The sequence below is a fragment of the Erythrolamprus reginae genome, chromosome 3 (genome assembly GCF_031021105.1).
Source record: "Erythrolamprus reginae isolate rEryReg1 chromosome 3, rEryReg1.hap1, whole genome shotgun sequence".
Classification (NCBI taxonomy): domain Eukaryota; kingdom Metazoa; phylum Chordata; class Lepidosauria; order Squamata; family Dipsadidae; genus Erythrolamprus; species Erythrolamprus reginae.
The window spans coordinates 207,210,215-207,228,673 of NC_091952.1; the positions used below are offsets into that span (position 1 = coordinate 207,210,215).

The 18,459-nt window shown below is 38.3% G+C and overlaps 1 protein-coding gene across 2 annotated transcripts in view; it reads left to right on the forward strand.

Annotated features, from left to right (window-relative positions):
* ASXL3 (ASXL transcriptional regulator 3) overlaps positions 1-18,459 on the forward strand; it is a 124,081-nt gene that overhangs the window by 60,141 nt on the left and 45,481 nt on the right. For both annotated transcript variants that reach the window (XM_070747706.1, XM_070747707.1), the window contains one exon: positions 2,989-3,110. In XM_070747706.1, coding sequence (XP_070603807.1) covers positions 2,989-3,110 — 122 coding nt within the window. The remainder of the gene's footprint in view (positions 1-2,988; positions 3,111-18,459) is intronic.

The following is an 18,459-nucleotide window of genomic DNA, read 5'->3' on the forward strand; positions in this document are numbered from 1 at the left end:
TTCTGGTTTCTTTTACAGAATGGGGATAATTGCTTTAACATTTCAAAATGGGGAATCACTTGGGCCAACATGCTTTGCAAAGCCCATTTTGAAACCTGTTTTTCCAGCCTAAATTCCAGATATGATCTGGTGTAGAATAGTTTACGTGTAACTGCAGTATTTTTGTCTCTCTCTCTCTCTGTTTTTTAAAAAAATCAGCTATTGTGGAAAAATGTAAGAAATTCACCATCTTAATACTATAATTGGCAATAGGTAACATCTATGAGATTTACAGATCATTGTCTTAATAAACATAATTTCTGTGTTAATGCCAGTAGCAAAACTTTATCATATGGCTTTACAATCAGCATATAGCACTTTCTTGAAGGAGTGCTTCCTATTTTTCTGTCAAATGGGGAATTATGGTGGCCACCTGCCATTATATGATATCAGCATTTGTGAGAGCTTCATATGTCACTTCTTTTTAACAAGCTCTTGAAAATCACCTCCATCCCCCAATTTTACACTTTATGAAAAGAATAACAGCTCTAGTTAAAACATTGCTTTAACATGGTTTACAGCTTAAGTCTGTTCTCCATTCTCTCCTCTCCTTTCCAACTGTTGTATTAAGCTAATATTAGACTTGTACTTTTATCTCACTGTATTTTGTTTATTTTTAAACACATAAATTGTTTATGTAATTTGAGGAAGTTTTAAAGGAGGAACTATACCCCTATTGTAGAATACACATTTCCTACCTCCCAGTTTGCAAACCTAATCTCTGTCATCTCTAGTTAAAAGCATTCCACATAACAGGCAAAGGGAAAGAACTCTGTTTATGCCCCTAAAGAATTTCTAGACTAGAGAGCATATGATTAAGCAGCTAGTTTAAATCAAGCAATTAGACTAACATTTGATATGGTAATTCATTTATTAGACAATCTACAGTATGTAAAAGGCTCTCACAGTATTGTTTAAAAATACTGTGTAAATGGTAGCTATTCATTACTCAATTTCTCCTTGCATCATGGCATGGTTGTGCTATTGTTCAATATTTCTCACAAGATTTAATAACATTTACTTTTAAAGCTTGATCATAATTCAGTGTTGGAACTAAAACATCGAATAGAATTGTCTTATGTGCTGTTGTCCCTTTTTCTACTTGGTTGAACCTTAGCACTAACCTGTTAGGTCAAGGGATCTCCCAAGGCTGTTAAATTCTATTATTCTATTAACTTCTGTAACATTTACAGGAGGTGATAAGCATCTTTCTGTTCTGCTTCCTGGACTGGTGGTTCTCTTTATTACATTCAATGTAGCTGCTAACATTATTGCAGACAGTACATTTTCAAATTACAATGAAAGACATTACACAGATGTTAATTTCTAGGTATCAGCATTTCTTGAATTTAGCATGTGTTGGAAGCATGCAATTGAAAATGTATGTTTTGACAACACAGAGCATTGTGTAATTTCATTGCCAGTTGTCATGTAGATGCTTCTTGTGGTTGGAAGCCTATAGTTTGCCAAGAACAATAGGAGTTCAGACTTATTTAAGCTGATATTTGCAGCTTCCACAAGTTCACTTCAAATGTGTCTTTGATCATTTGAGTGTCTGTTAGTGGTTTCCTCTTTACCTAGCTCAGTGTTTTTCAACCAGGGTTCTCGGAATCCAAGGGTTCCACAAGGGCCAACCAGGGGTTCCACGACTTAATAAGAAGGCAAGGCAAGAGAAGGCAGGTCCCCCCTTCAATCCTGCCTGCTTCTGCAGCGGGGCAGCCTCTTCTTCCATCTCGTGTCTGGCAGATCAATCATGCTCAGCCGCAGCATCTACCGGACACTCAGCCGCAGCATCTACCGGACACTCAGCCGCAGCATCTACCGGACTGCCCCGCTGCAGAAGTGGGTGGGATTGAAGGGGCCAAAGAGCAGCTGCAGGAGGAGGAGGAGGAAGAGGAGGAGGCGGGAGCAATTGCCTCTCCAGCACCTCCGATGTGGAGCTTCCCAGTCCAGGGCCGTGGCGCGCCAGGCGGCTCAAGGTTCTCTCCCGCTCCTCCCCACGCCTCCTTCCCGTGCCTGCATACATGCTGCCATGCTCGACCAAGCGGCCAACTCATTATCTCCCTTTTCCCTGCACAGAGAGAGAGAGCGCCCTACTACTCCCCTCATGCTTGGGGCCTGAGAGGGCAGGAGGAGCAGAAGGCGTCTACTCCAGCTTTGCCTTCACTCCGACCCTCCCACTGGCCCCCACAGCCACCCAAAAATGGGGAGGGAAAAGGGGTGGAATGGAGTGAACAGCCTCCGCTTATTGTCCCGCTCAGGCCCGGCACTCCCGGTGAGGGTACATGATGCAGCCTCTCTCCCTCTCTCTCTCCCTCTCTGCTACTCCACAGCCACTGACCCCCATGCGGTAACAGCACTTGCTGATTCTGCCTTCATCCTCTAAGGCTGCATTACTATTACTATTAGTCTTCTCATCATTTCTATCACCGATCTCCCACTTATGACTATGACTGTAACTTGTTCCTTGTATCCTTATGATTTATATTGATTGTTTCTTGATTGCTTCTTTGATCCCTATGACAATCATTAAGTGTTGTACCTCATGATTCTTGACAAATGTATCTTTTCTTATGTACACTGAGAGCATATGCACCAAAGACAAATTCCTTGTGTGTCCAATCACACTTGGCCAATAAAAGAATTCTATTTCAGTTTCAGGATGTACAGCTTAATGCAGTGTTTTTCAACCAGGCTTCCGCCAGAAATCTGATGACACCAAAGGGTTCCCCTGAAGAAAAAGGTTGAAAAACACTGGCCTAGCTGTTTGATTGTCCTAAAATAGCCTTTTACATATTCTATACTGTCTGAAAAACAATTGCTTCGTTATGTGGCAGATCAGCTCTGACTATATCAGTTTTGTGATATTTTAAGATCTCAAAATGAAATGAAGTGCCCTAGTTTAATCTCCTGTAGTTTAAATACTTAATTTTATTTTTGTATTCATAGTTTGTCCCAAGCAAGCACCTGAAGAACTGTCTTCCATTCGGGACTCAAGCCTTACAAATGCACCAATGCAAAGCAAGCTAGTGTCTTCCTTCCAGCAGCATACCAAAAAGGCACTTAAACAGGTAAAGCAACATTTCTTGATTGACATTTGCATATCTAAACTAATTGAATTGAATCATTTATTTATATCGAATACTTCCACATTTTATACAAAGAATGTTGTTGTTTTGCACAAAAGTGCAAAATTCCATGCTAAGAGGCATCTTACTCAAAATCAAGAGTATTGAATGAAGGAGAACAGGGAACCTTCAAATGCTGAAAAACGTGTCTTGCAACTTCCTGGATCTGTGTCTTCCATGTTTTTAGATCCCTGGTGTGCTGGGCATATTTCCAAAGCATGCTAAAATGCCATCGGACATGCCAGAAAGACTTGGTATATATGAAGTGTTTTATATATCTACTGTATATTTTTTATCTATATTTAATTATGTCTGTCTTTCTGTGTCTTTCTATATATATCTACCTTCCAATCTATCTCTATACTTATATCTCCCTACCTATCCATCCATCCATCCATCCATCCTCCATCCATCCATCCATCCATCCATCCATCTATCTATTTATCTATCTATCTATCTATCTATCATGGAGATAGACAGATCAACAGGCAGGCAGATAGATATAGACATAGACAAAACACCTCAAGTGACTTTGATATGTTGAAAAATCTGACCACTATGTAGCCAAATATGTGATTACCACATAATTCTACCACATTAATTTCCATTATATAGTACTGGTTAGGGGAAACTCATCCTGGCTTGTTTCCGATTCTGAAGTAGGAACTGGAAGAAAATAATGTTTTCCTTTCCCATGGATTAGTATGGGACAAAGATAAACACCTAATATTACCTACCATCTCCATTACCATATGGGAAGGGGGTATTTTTATCAGAACAATGTATGATTTGTAGGAGACTATAGTTAGGAGGTGAAGCATGGCACATTTCAGTGCTAAGGGCTTTCAAGTTATACAATCTTTTAACTGAACAATTGTTTGCTCAGACTACTTCTATAGCATCTACAGTAATTCTTTGCCACTGACATTTGAATAATCGCTGCCTTCATTCTCTCCCATATCTATCTTGACATTGCTATTATAGGACAAAATAACAGCACTCATAGTAACACTATGAATCATAATCTGCTCATCTTTCAGTGTGATATATGCCATTATTTGTCAGCAATGCCAATTCCTTTCAAAAGAAAAGTTGAATATAAATTTGGCATCAGAAATGTCACTATCCAGAAACAATAGGAAGGTATTTCAAGTTAGATAGGGCACTCTATCAATAACTTCAAGGTGGCAGCCTTTGGGAAAAGGAAAAGAATTTTAAAAAATTCTTTGTGAACAGCTGAGATACAATTCATTGGGAGTTTTAGTACTATTATAGTTTAATACCATAACTTTAAGGAGAGGATTCAGTTTCCTGTATCACTGTATTAATTATCACATTAATACATGATGGTCTGTGTCAGATGTAACAACTGTTCTGTCAATGTTTTGTATCTAAAATGTAGTTTTCACCCAGTGTCCCTTTTATATTTCCATCTGATGTACAGTATCGCTTTATAATTCCCCATTCCAGTGCTCCATCATAGGAAATTTGTGTGTGTGTGTGTGTGTGTGTGTGTGTGTGCATGTAAATATGTTAATCTGAAGAATGCAGTCTAAAAAACTTCTTGCATACTAATTATATTATTCTTCAAAGTCCCATAAGAAATTTATGGATTTTGTATCCCTTTGGACAGGAGATAAAAATGGAATAGTTTAAACTTTCACAAGGAAACTAAATATGGATAAATATTTCCATAAGAAATACTGAGTCTAGCAGCAGGGTGAAATAAGCAAATATCAACCGAGGGCAAAATCCATAAACGCCATTACATTTGTCTTGATAGCATAACATATTCAAGAGAGAAATGTAAATACATATACTCTCATCCTGCAATACTAAGCAAGCAGTCTCAGTTGATATGTTTACCTTAAGGAGAGAGTCTTCTATTCTCCCTTTTCCTTTTATGCTCTAGGTATTCATTACCACCAGATGCAGGCAGCTGGATTTGATTTAACTTCAAACTGTGGATCCTATCTGTTAGGTGAATGAACTTTAAGCTGCAATTTTTGTTCAGAAAATTGCTGTTGGGAGTCAGTTTTGCTACTGTATATCTACTTTTCAGACCTTCTATTGTTTTTATGTACTTAAAATGTGCTTCCGTTCTACTACAAATAGCCTACAGTGCTTCTGAATACACAGAGATGTTAAGCAATTATATGTGACACATACCACCTTATATTAACCTATTGGATCTATTTTGCTGTACCGGGAGGTGAACCTTTTAACATGTTCTGGGAATAAACTGCTTACACTGTGGAGTGTCAAAAGCAGCATGGACTTGATTGAGGATTTTTTGGTGGCAGTGATGTGGGGCTCTTTTGCTGATTTCAAAACTGTTCTCATGCAATGTTCAGTAAGTTAGGGAAAATAATGAAATATTGAATATTTGTTGCGATTATATTTCAGTTTATTTTTTAAAATCAATGCTAGATACAGATGAATGTAATGGAAGATTATGTGATTCAGACTTCATTAGCTTTTTTGACCAGTTATTTTCTCTGATAATGATGTGAGAACGATACTGTTAGACTCAATGATTCCACATTTGTGACTTACTCCTGCTTCTATATCATCCAGCCACCACTGAGACAGTGTGAATTATTTTGGCACAAGTATAGTTTGGATGACTTTAGAAGTTGGTATCTGTAATTCCTGGGATCTGCTGTTCAACCAAAATTCAAAAACTTTCTTGTCCATAAAAATCTCCTTGTATTGAGCCATGGTTGTTGCCCTTAGTCTCTCAAGTAATCATCTCAGGGGTAAAATCCAGCAGGTTCTGATAGGTTCTGGGGAATTGGTAGCGGAAATTTGGAGCAGTTCAGAGAACCAATAGTAGAAATTTGTAGTAGTTCAGAGAACTGGAAAATAGCACCTCTCGCTGTCCCCAGAGTGGGATGGGAATGGAGATTTTGCAGTATCCTTCCCCTGCCACACTCACCAAGTCATTCCACACCACACCTACCAAGCCACACCCACAGAACTGGTAGTAAAAAAAATGGATTTCACCACTGAACCATCTTGATCTCCTTGATAAAAAGATAGGCTTCATATATCTAAATTTTATTCTTGTAGCTTGACCAGAAATTAATACAGTTGAAGCAATAAGGAAATGACCAACTGCAGCAGTTCCTGCAGTAATTCCTCCAGGGCCAGGAATTTGAGGATTATGTTTAAATTTAGCTTTAATTTCCAGGCATATTTAATGGGGAATTGCTGCGGGCATATTGAATGGTTTGCTTCTGAGTTTTGGCATCTCAGTTTTGGAAGTCTTCAGAGGCCAAACAGCAGGGTTTGGGGACCATCTGTCTGGTGCAAGTGGCCCGTCACTATCTTACTGAAACATACTGAGTCAGACTATTGGTCCATCTAGTTCAGCGTTGTCTGCAATGAATGACAGAGGCTATCCAGGACTTCAAGTCGGAATCCTTCTGAAGATACCATGTAGGTCTTCTCTTGAGGTACAGCTATGCAGATAAGGCTGAGACACAATTAAAGAGTTGTGAGCTGGACTTCAGCCTGACTGATGTAGTAAGTATATCTGAGTTATTCAACATTTATATTCTTTTTTCATTGTAGCTGTTCTCCTGGATAAAATCATTTTCAGCATGTCTCAGTGAGTTTTGACAAAAGGGTTCAATCGTTATGTATTGTCATTTCTCATATACATTTTTGACTTATTTTCTTTTCACCAGTACCCAAAAGCATTGAAGGCATTGATTCAATTTCATTAACATTGAAGGGAAAATAGTTTTGCTTTTTATAGAAACTTTGCCACTGGAAAATATTCTGTGATTTCAAAATATACATTAAAATTGCAATATGTATCAACTTGAAAGAGTCAAAAGTTAATTCATATAAATTTGTCAGCTGAGCATTGGAGATGGACAAGTCTGAATGCAGGCCTTTTTCCAAAAACTCATTAAATCATGATGAAAACGGAGAGGGAACATTATACTAGCAAGTATAGTCCCAGTCTGTTCTGTAAATAAATTCATGATTTTTTTTTGTAATTTTCCAGATCCTATTCTTGAAATACTACATTTGATTAAAATGGGGTCAGCCAAAGGCAGCTTGGCAGATGCCAAATCCTAGAAGAATGCTTTAAGAGAAAGGATCTGGTTGTTGGACAGAATTCTCTTTTGTCTATTCCAAACTTGGTGAGAAATCTGTGTGCCAAAGCAATCTAAGATGGCTTGTCACTTGCCTACATGGTTCTAGACATAACAAAATATAAGGGATACTTATGCTATGCATATGCTAGTTGATGGGTGGGGAATGAAGCAGGGAAGCAACGTTTGGTTGCATCTCATGATTATTACCGTAGTTTCATGAAGAAGTACCTGCTCAAGTTACTGCATAGTTTACAAATAAAACATATATTTTTAAAAAGTTACTGCATAGTTGCATTATATATAGTTACTTGTACTGCTGCCAAGAATGACACCATTTAGCAGCATACCATAAGTAGGAGATCTGGTTCTTTGTTCACCAGATTACAGCATTGTTTTGCTTCCCAGTTAACATTGAATACAATACATGGTTGTCTTTTTTTTACATGTGTCTTAGGAAACATCTTCTATGCTAAAAATAATGAACCAGTGCAGTGCAGTTCTCCTAAAGGAAGATGAAAAGGTTCTTGCACACAATTGTCCTTAAGTTAGAAGATAAAATTACTAAACAGCATGGCATTCATTGGAAACCATTACATTATTATAATCTATTGTTCACTCCATAAAGAAAGAAAAAGTCACTATCTGTGCAAGTGTGATGTCCATATTTTGAGTCTCAAAGATGGAATTCCATTTATGCAGTAGTAGAATGGGATGGATGGAAAAGGCCTCATCCTATGGCTAGAAAGATAATTCCAGTGATGATTTGTGACAAAGTACAACTAGTTTATGGCAGAAGATACAAAACATGGTATCAGACCAGCCAGTGCTGATTTCAAAAATTTAAGCACTGTGTAATGTCCTCAGCATCAAGCGGCAAAGAAGCCAATGCCATTCCATTCCTACATCAACAAGGAAGAAAGACATATTTAATATTTAGATGGCATAGAAACAGTAAGGAGCAAAAAAGGCAACTGATGAACCTGAAGGGAGAGGAGATAGATAACAGAAACTGGATTGTTGTCTTTTTTCTGTTGTGAATCCAATATAGATACAATAAAAATCATAGCTATAGTATATGGTGCTAACATCAGTTGTAGAAAAGGTATGGAGTTATAGAATGAAATTTAGAGCTCCTTATACTGTTATCAAATATTATATTCCAACTGTAAAAGGTAACAATGAGGTTTGTATTGAGCTACCATAGCTTTAAGAGGTAGTGTTGCAAATTGCCATAAGAGGGAGCCAGAAAGCATGATTCCCTCTTTCTGATCTCTTCGTTCTTTTTGCTGATTCATTTTGACTGATATAGTAAGTTCTATGTTATTTGATGATATTTTGATGTATTTATGTAAGATAAAGACAGTCTTGTAATATTATTGTATTGAGAGATATTGACTGATTTGAATGTGAATGACCAGACTGTGCTTTTTCTAAAGTAAATACAGTGGTACCTCAAGATACGAACCCCTCATCTTACGAACAACTCGTGATTTTATTTTATTTTTATTTATTCTTTGTCCAATATACAATACATATGAAAGGGAATAGACATTAAGTGATATATAAAAGATAAGAAGTGAAGAGGAAGAGAAGTAGGTGGGAAGGAAAGAATATATATGATAAAATGGAAAGGAAAGACAATTGGACAGGGGACGAAAGGCACATCAGTGCACTTATGTACGCCCCTTACTGGCCTCTTAGGAACCTAGAGAGGTCAATCGAGGAGAGTCTGAGGGAGAAATGTTGGGGGTTGGGGGTTGACACTATTGAGTCAGGTAATGAGTTCCACGCTTCGACGACTCGATTGTTAAAGTCATATTTTTTACAGTCAAGTTTGGAGCGATTAACATTGAGTTTGAAGCTGTTGCATGCTCTTGTGTTGTTGCGGTTGAAGCTGAAGTAGTCGTTGACCGGAAGGACATTACAGCGAATGATTTTGTGGGCAATACTTAAATCTTGTTTTAGGCGCCGCAGTTCTAAGCTTTCAAGATCCAGGATAGTTAGTCTGTTTTCGTAGGGTATTCTGTTTCGGGTGGAGGAGTGGAGGGCTCTTCTGGTGAAGTATCTTTGGCCGTTTTCGAGAGTGTTGATGTCTGAGATGTGGTGAGGGTTCCAGACAGATGAGCTATATTCGAGGATGGGCCTGGCATAGGTTTTGTAGGCTCTGGTCAGTAGTGTGAGATTGCCAGAGCAGAAGCTACGTAGAAACAGGTTTACAACTCTGGAAGCCTTTTTGGCAATATTGTTGCAGTGGGCTTTAGCACTTAGGTCATTTGAAATTAGTATTCCGAGGTCTTTTACTGAGTGTGGGTTTGCTGTGAGAATTTGTTTGTTCAGTTCATATATGAGGTTTGGGGTTCGGGGTTCGAACCCGAGTTCGGGGTTTGGGGGGGTACTGGAAAGCCCCCCAGGCCGACTGCGACCTTTTAAAACAGCCGCGCCGCTTCCCAGCTGTCTCCTGAAGCCGAACGCGGAAGTTCGCCTTTGGCGTTCGGCTTCAGGAGACAGCTGGGAAGCGGCGTGGCTGTTTTAAAAGGTCGCAGCCGGCCTGGGGGGCTTCCCAGCACCCCCCCGAACCCCGAACCCGGGTTCGGGGGGGTGCTGGAAAGCCTCCCAGGCCGGCTGCAACCTTTTAAAACAGCCGCGCCGCTTCCCAGCTGTCTCCTGAAGCCGAACGTGGAAGTTCGCCTTTGGCGTTCGGCTTCAGGAGACAGCTGGGAAGCGGCGCGGCTGTTTTAAAAGGTCGCAGCCGGCCTGGGGGGCTTCCCAGCACCCCCCGAACCCTGAACCCGGGTTCGGGGGGGTGCTGGGAAGCCCCCCAGGCCGGCTGTCACCTTTTAAAACAGTCACACCGCTTCCCAGCAGTCCCCGAAAGCCGTTTTTTTGCGGGGGGGGGGGGTTTGGTTGCACGGATTAATTGACTTTACATTGTTTCCTATGGGAAACAATGTTTCGTCTTACGAACCTTTCGTCATACGAACCTCCTCCTTGCACCAATTAAGTTCATATCATGAGGTATTACTGTACTATTTTATACACTTTAATGTATCTGTTTTATATGACTGAATAATTACACATTCCTGGATATCTTCTGGAATCCCACATTTTCCTCTGTGCATGTCCTTGAAAACTCAAAAGTTCTGCACACTCCTTAACAAATATGATTTACATTGCTTTATCATTGTTATGTAACATTTCTGGGACTATAACTGATAACCTTGCTAACCATCACAAGGTATCCCCCTGTGTTAGGCACTATGGTCCATCACACACTTGAACATTCACATGTTTAATCAATCATAGATGTAGCCCAGGGATGGATTCTGGTTTTCTTCGCTGCCGATTCACGTATGCTTGCTTTGTGCGTGCACATGTGCAGTACCCAAAAAAAATCAGTTTCTGCAGAAGCAAAAAAGAAGATGATGGTGTCTACAGCAGCATCAAGCGAGCCTGTTCAGGAGTATGGCAGGCCTGGGTCACTTCCGGTTCTAGTGACCCAGGCTACCAAGTTACTACTGGTTCCATAGAACTGGTCTGAACTGGGAGGAACCAACTTCTGATGCAGCCCTCTGGAGCAGGCCCCATCACCAATCCCTTTTGCTTTCCAAATAGACTAGGTATTTGAGAAGCAATATCTTGTCCTCTCCTGTGCTTTGGTCAGTGTTAGGAGATTAGGAGAAAGGTGGCATACAAATCTAATTAATAATAATAATAATAATAATAATAATAATAATAATAATAATAATAATTATTTTAAAAAATGGTACAACACACATACATGGAAAGAGTTCCACACTTATACTGATTCACAGTATAACTTCTCACAGCCCCATAGTTTTGTTTTCAGGTAACCAAGAACAAGCCCACTCTTTGATGTGGGGCAGTGTTGTAGGTATCGCTTGATCAAACTAGTGTTTCTATATTGAGTGTACAATGTTTGGGCCCTGAAAAGTGGGGGGGAAGTGTTAGGATTAGGGTTAGATTGAGCACAGGCATTTTCTCTGACTCAATAAGCAATTGATTTTCATGTGAGGTGTGCTGAAATACCTAGAGTTTAATTTTTATTTATTTCTGCTTGATAATGCTCCTAGTCATTCTATGGCCCTCCAGTTCAGCCAACCAAAACTTGAGATTTCCTTCTTGCTCCCTAAACTACCATTTTGATCCAACTGAAAGGACAAGGTCTGTTGGCGACTTTCATTTCCTACTAATACTCACACCTTATTTTGCACCTTATGCTCAATCTTTTGAGGCAGTAGAGAGTGGCAGAAATTATGTATCACCATTTAGTGTCAGTTTATTTATACATTTATTTATTTATTTATCAAACCTGTATGCCCCCCATTTTGCCAAAGGTTTTAAGTACTGTAAAGAAGGATCAGCTGGGAGAACTTGTTGATCAATAGTTTCTAGAAACCTATTATTAGAAACCTGGTTTTTCTAATAATCTTGTAAGCAATTTCAATTGTTGCTGTGTACTCTCTGTAGTATGATTCATAAAATTAACTGGGGGGCCTGAGTTTATACGAGCTGAGAACTGTACACCCATATTTGGGGTTGAATAAAGAGTCAAGGATAATAAAATAGCTCTTGTAAGTTGCCTGAGCTCTTCTTAGTTATTTGCAGTTCTTGAGCATTTTGGATACTTGAAGGCTACATGGGCTGTAGTTCCACAAATGTACTACTTTGTAGCTGAGTCATGTAACTACTTTCATCAAAGAGCCTCAGTGGCACAGTGGTTAGAGTACAGTACTGCAAGACATTTTTGCTGGTCACCGGATGCCAGCAGTTTAGCAGATTGAATCTCAGTAGGCTCAAGGTTGACTCAGCCTTCCATCCTTCCAAGGTCGGTAAAATGAGGACCCAGATTGTTGGGGGCAATATGTTTATTCTCTTGAGAATATTGGAATAAAGTAGAGAAATGGATAAATGAAATAACAAAGGAGAAGATTAAAAAATATCCTGAATTTTTCTTATTGGGTATTTCAAACATTAAGTATAAAAAAGAAATTTATGACTTAATAATACATATATTGGTTGCGGCAAGAATTACATTTGCGCAGAAATGGAAAGAAAAGGAAATACCAAAGGATGTAGAAGTTTATAAAAAAATTATGGAATGTGCAGAATTAGACATGATGACAAAACGCTTGAATAATCAAATAGAAACACAATTTTATAAAATATGGAACAAAGTATATGAATGGTGGAATTTTAAAAATAATATTAAAAGTTAAAGTAACAAGAATTTAGAACTTCTTGAACTCATAGTTTTGAAATTTTATAAGTTAGAGTTTCATAGTTTAAAAATGTTTATAGTAGAATAAACTTAGATATGCTATTCATTATATTATATCTTTTGAATAAGTATTTTACAGATAAATTAATTAAATTAACATATAGAGTTAAATTTAACAAATACCTAATATAAATGTATGTTATTTTTGTATTGATCCGATTATAGTTAGGTTTTTATTTTTTGTAGTAGTTAGACTTCTAAGATAAGCGGAGCAATGGCAGCTCCTTGAGTGTTTAATGTTGTACATCTTTGTTTGTCTTTTTTAAAAAATGCAATAAAAATATTTCAAAAAAGAGAGAGAGACCTGTAAAGCACTGTGAAGCAGTATATAAGTCTAAATGTGCTATTGCTATCATTTTGGCTGAATGAGTGGGGCTCCAAAGTAGAAACAAATTGAAGTTTGTCCTGTTTCTCTGCTGAGGACTGGATTCTTTTTACCACTCCTCTTTTCCTAATTTCTATGACACCGGTCTCTGGTGGAGTTACTGCACAGGCAGTGTGGTAGCTTTACACTTCTTTACCTTATTATATCCCCTGTGCCTCAACTCTTTCAACCATCTATCAATTAATGCATAACACTGGCATAGTTCTCCTAGATCAGTGATGGCAAACCTTTTTTTCCTTGGATGTGCGAGTGTCCACACACATAATTCAATGCTGGGGAAGGGCAAAACAGCTTCCCCACTCCTGGAGGCCCTCTGGAGGTTGGAAACGGCTTATTTCCCAACTTCTGCTGGGCCCTGTAGCTTTGTGTTTGGCCCTCCCCAGGCTCCAAAGGCTTAAAAGGGTAAAAGTGTCCTCCCCCATCCTCCCAAAAGCTCTCTGGAAGCCAAAAACACCACTGCGGAGCCTCTGTGCAAGCCAAAAATCAGCTGGCCAGCACACACATGCTCCTGGGAGGTGAACTAGCAGATATGTGGCACTCGTGCCATAGCTTCACCATCTCTGTCCTAACTCAGAATTAGTACAAAAGCTCTCCAAAACTGGTTAGTTAAACCATGTCATTCCACTTCATATATCTTGCATGTGATTGAAAACACAATATGTACTCATGAATGCTGCAGTTGACTTTCTTTAGCCTGTGAATTTTTCCATTTGTTGAGGATTTCCTAGTCTGATCATTAATTGGCACTCTAAATCTTTGCATGGAATTCTGAACCACTAAACAAATCTTTGCCTTCACTGAGCCAATTTGATCACCTCTTTTTTGAGCAGAATTGCAACAAAATTGATCCTGGAGCAACAACAACAACAAAAAAATATTTTATATTTTGTTTTATGTTTGGCATGAATGTGTTGCTTAGTTTTTTAAATAATGATAGGGTTTTATATGTTATTTAATATTAGATTTGTTCTACTATAATATTGTTTTATTTATTTGTTTGTTTGTTTGTTTATTTATTTGCTTGCTTGCTTGCTTGCTTGCTTGCTTGCTTACTTACTTACTTACTTACTTACTTACTTACTTACTTACTTACTTACTTACTTACTTACTTACTTACTTACTTACTTATTGGATTTGTATGCCGCCTCCTCCGGAGACTCAGGGCGGCTAACAGCGACAATAAAACAGTATACAATAGTAATTTGGTATTAGAAATGATTAAAAATCCATTAATATAAAAACCAAACATACATATATACATACCATGCATAGAATTGTAAAGGCCTAGGGGTAAAGAGGATCTCAATTCCCCCATGCCTGGCGGCAGAGGTGGGTTTTAAGTTGTTTACAAAAGGCAAGGAGGTTGGGGGCAGTTCTAATCTCTGGGGGGAGTTGGTTCCAGAGGGCCGGGGTCGCCACAGAGAAGGCTGTTCCCCTGGGTCCCGCCAGGCAACATTGCTTAGTTATTGTTGTGAGCCGCTCCGAGTCTTCGGAGAGGGGCGGCATACAAATCTAATAAATAATAATAATAATAATAATAATAATTATTATTATTATTATTATTATTATTAAAAACAACGCTGCTGAGCTGCTGCTGACTAGTAGTTTGTCCCAAGTTTATGCTACCTATATCCTCGCATACTGGACATAAATGGGTTTCAGCTCCTGCCCTCAAAATGATGCTATAGAGCACTGTACACCAAGACAACTGGACACAAAAACAGTTTTTTCCCAAACGCCATCACTGTGCTAAACAAATAATTCCCTCACCACTGTCAAACTATTCACTAAGGCTGCATTACTATTACTATTAGTCTTCTCATCATTCCTATCACCCATATTCATAGCATCATGTAAATTTATTATTTCTACATCCATTTTTGTTTGACATCCATTTGTTTCAATAATGCTTCAGCAAATTGTTCTCTGGATATTGAAATGCCCTAAGAATCTGATGCCATTCAAAGGCACAATTTGATGCCTAATTGGAAAAGTGGAGGCTTTCATGACTGATGTCAGTCTTCAAAATATGCAAGTCAGGAACAAACATTAAAAAAAATATCAGAATCCTACTTTTTCGTTGTAAAGTGCAATACAAATAGTTCTCAATTTATGATGGCAATTGGAATTATTGTCATAAATTGGTGTGGTCCTAAAGTGAATCATCATGGAATCAGACTAGATGTTATATCCATTTTATCAAGGTTGTTAAGCGACTCATGTGATTGTTAGGCAATTCTAGCTTCCTCAATTGACTTTGCTGGTTGGCAGCTGGCTGGGAAAATTGAAATTAATGATCGTATAGGCACAGCATGTCATAACCTTGATAAATGTGAGCCAGTTGCCAAGTGGCTGAATGTTATCCTATGATGATGGGAGTGATGCAACAGTTGGGTTGTATGTCACTTTTTCTGAAACCCTTGTATCTTCAAACCATCTGTAAATGAATAGTTGTAACCAGGGGTGGGCTACTGCCTGGTTGGGGGGGAACGCAGTTTGGTAGCAAAAATGGAGCTCCACCCCAGAGCACCCAATTTGCACTGAAAGATGTTGAAAGAAAATGCAGGGCGTCCTGTATAAGCCCCGCCCACAGTGTGGTAGTAAAAATTTTAGTAGCCCTTCACTGCTTGTAACTAAAGGGACTATCTATAATAAAATTTGGAGAAAATGATAGTGTCCTCTGATCTTTTGATGTAAAAGAAAAACAAGATAGGATAATCTTGAATTTCTTTTTTACCCCTTAGTCTTTCTCAGGGAAGCACTTATGTTTATTTAACAACTTTTACATTCTTTCTTCAGACTTTAGCAATATAATGAACAAGAACTCTCAGATGTACAAGCTGGAATCAAAAGAGGGAAGCCTTATCCATGGTCATATTCCTAACATCTGATGGAAAATGGAAAAGGCAAGGAAGTTCCAAAAAGGCATATATTTTTGCTTTTTTTTATTATACACAGAAGAGTTAATGTGTAGATTATAACAAATTGTTGATAGCCCTTAAAAACACAGGTTACTTTATCTATCTACTGAAAAGAAACATAGGTTGAACAAGAAGCCACTTAGTATGGAGCATCTAAATGGGTTCAAAATTGGGTATGCCTAGATCATGCGTTCTAAGATTTATTTAAGTTTCATGCAAAATATACCATGAGAAAGTTGAAGTAGAAGAAATAGGAGTTGGAATTAAAATTGCTGACATAAACACAAATGACCTCAGAGATACTTATAATAATACTTTGATAGCTGGAATTGAGGAAGATCTAGAGAATCTCTTGGTGAAAGTTAAGTAAGAAAATCCAAAGGCTGGTCATTTTTTAAAAAAAACTAAGATTGAGTCGACAGACAACAGTACCAACTCAATGGAAAAAGATGGGAAAATAGTTGAAATAATATGTTTTATTTTCTATAACAGGGGTATCAAACATAAGGCCTAGGGCACGGATCTGGCCTATGGGGTGCTTAGATCTGGCCCGCAGGGCTGTCCTGGAAATAGTGAAGGATTGGCCCGCAGTGCCTCTGCCAGCAACAAAAAGGTTCGGGAGGGCTGTGTGCAGCCCTTCTGAGCTCTTTGTTTTCACCAGCAGAGAGTTTCAGGAAGTCATTGCAGCTGAAAATGGAGCTCATGAGCCCATTTTTACTGGCAGAGTACTTGGGCCACCATAAGCACCCCTGGCACAAGTGATGTTGAGCTGGCCACACCGTCTCTGCCCCTGCTGAGGTCAAATACAACCCTGATGCTACCCTCAATGAAATTGAGTTTGATACCCCTATTCTATAGTAAAAAAAAATGTACAGGAATACTATTATATCTTGAAATAAAAACATGTCAGCTACAGAGGAAAAACTATCACTCTTTTAGTTAAACTATTAAAGTCCAGAAACATTGTACTTACAACAAAGTATTAACAAAGTATTGTTAAGATTATGTTTTTCCCAGTTGTATGAGTTAAATTTTCACATACAGCTGTAAAAGGTGAATCTTTAGAAAGACCGGGTAAGAAAAATTATTCTTTGAAGTTGTGTACTGAAAATAAATGTTGAAAAAGCCTTGGACTGCGAGAAAAAATAGTTCATTTGATACTAGATAAAATAAAACCACTGCTACTTACTGAACAGTTTAAAATGGGGCTAAAGTTTAAATGTTTTGGACACATAGGAAAAAGAGTTACAGGAGATATTTTTGACACTCAGAAAATTCAAAGAGTACCAAAAAAGTGGCTGAAGTAGATTAGTGGCTGATGACACAAGCGCAAACTTACTAGGTTCAAACAAATAATTCAGGTTGAAACAGTATCCACCAGGTCCCAAAGAATCAGAAGCAAATAAAAAAATACCTAGAGGGCCTTGGATCAGCCAAGCCAGGATCATCTTTACAATGGTAGAATGGAATAAAATCTCCCAAATAACAAGGGCGACCTTGTAATTCTGATTCACAATGTGGTTATCGTAAAATAGAGCTTTGTCTAATTTCTCAACTGAAAATGCTCGAAAGACCAAAAGGTCGGTTGCATTTTAGTGTAGTGATGCTGAATTAAAAGCCTAGCAACATGTATAATTGTAAATAACCTGGTCTTTTTCCATTTTTCCTGAAAAACTGGTATCTGACCAAATGTTGCTTCAGCAAATATGTGAACAAAAGAAAAACTGGATGCTAGTTCTCTGTTCTACACAACTTGTTGACAACACTGGTTTTAGAAAAATGCTATTTTGATTCTAAATTTGTTTTATTGTTGAAATAACAAACAGCAGTGCCATTAAAAGCAGCAGGGTGCAGGGTGCTCCCTAGTTAGCTTGTTTGCTTTTGTGCTGTGGTAGAAGAGAGATAATATTTCCCCACAGGAGATTTTTCAATTGACCACATTAACATCTTAATACATTTTTTTTTCTAAAAAGAAATGCTTATCCTCTTTAAAAAAAATAGAAGCCATTGAAAATGTGAAAGTTGATATATTTTCTGCCTTTTCTGTTCTCATCAGTGATAACATGATTTCTTTCATTAGGGCTCTATGGTTACACACACACTTTTTTTCTGTTTCTGGAAATTAAATAAAGAGAAACCTGTAACTGTTAACAGGCTTTTTGTTGTTAACCAATTAAGAAAGTGAATGTAGATCTTTAAGTGCCTGTAATTTCTCAGTTGATGCATGTTTACAGAATAATAAGAGCACTATTAGTTTTTAACAAGTGGAATTAGCAAAAACAGTAAATCTCAGGGCCATTTTTTGATAATGGGGAAATAGGATACAAGTAGTCCTCGACTTACAATAGTTCATTTAGTGATCGTTCGAAGTTACAACAGCACTGAAAAAGGTGACTTATGACCATTTTTCACACTTACGACTCTGGAAGCATGCCCATGCTCATGTGATCAACATTTGGCCTTTTGGCAACAGGTTTATATTTACAGTGGTTGGGCAGTGTCCCTGGTGTCATGTGATCACATTTTTTAACCTCCTGACAAGCAAAGTTAATGGGGAAGCCAGGTTCACTTGAAC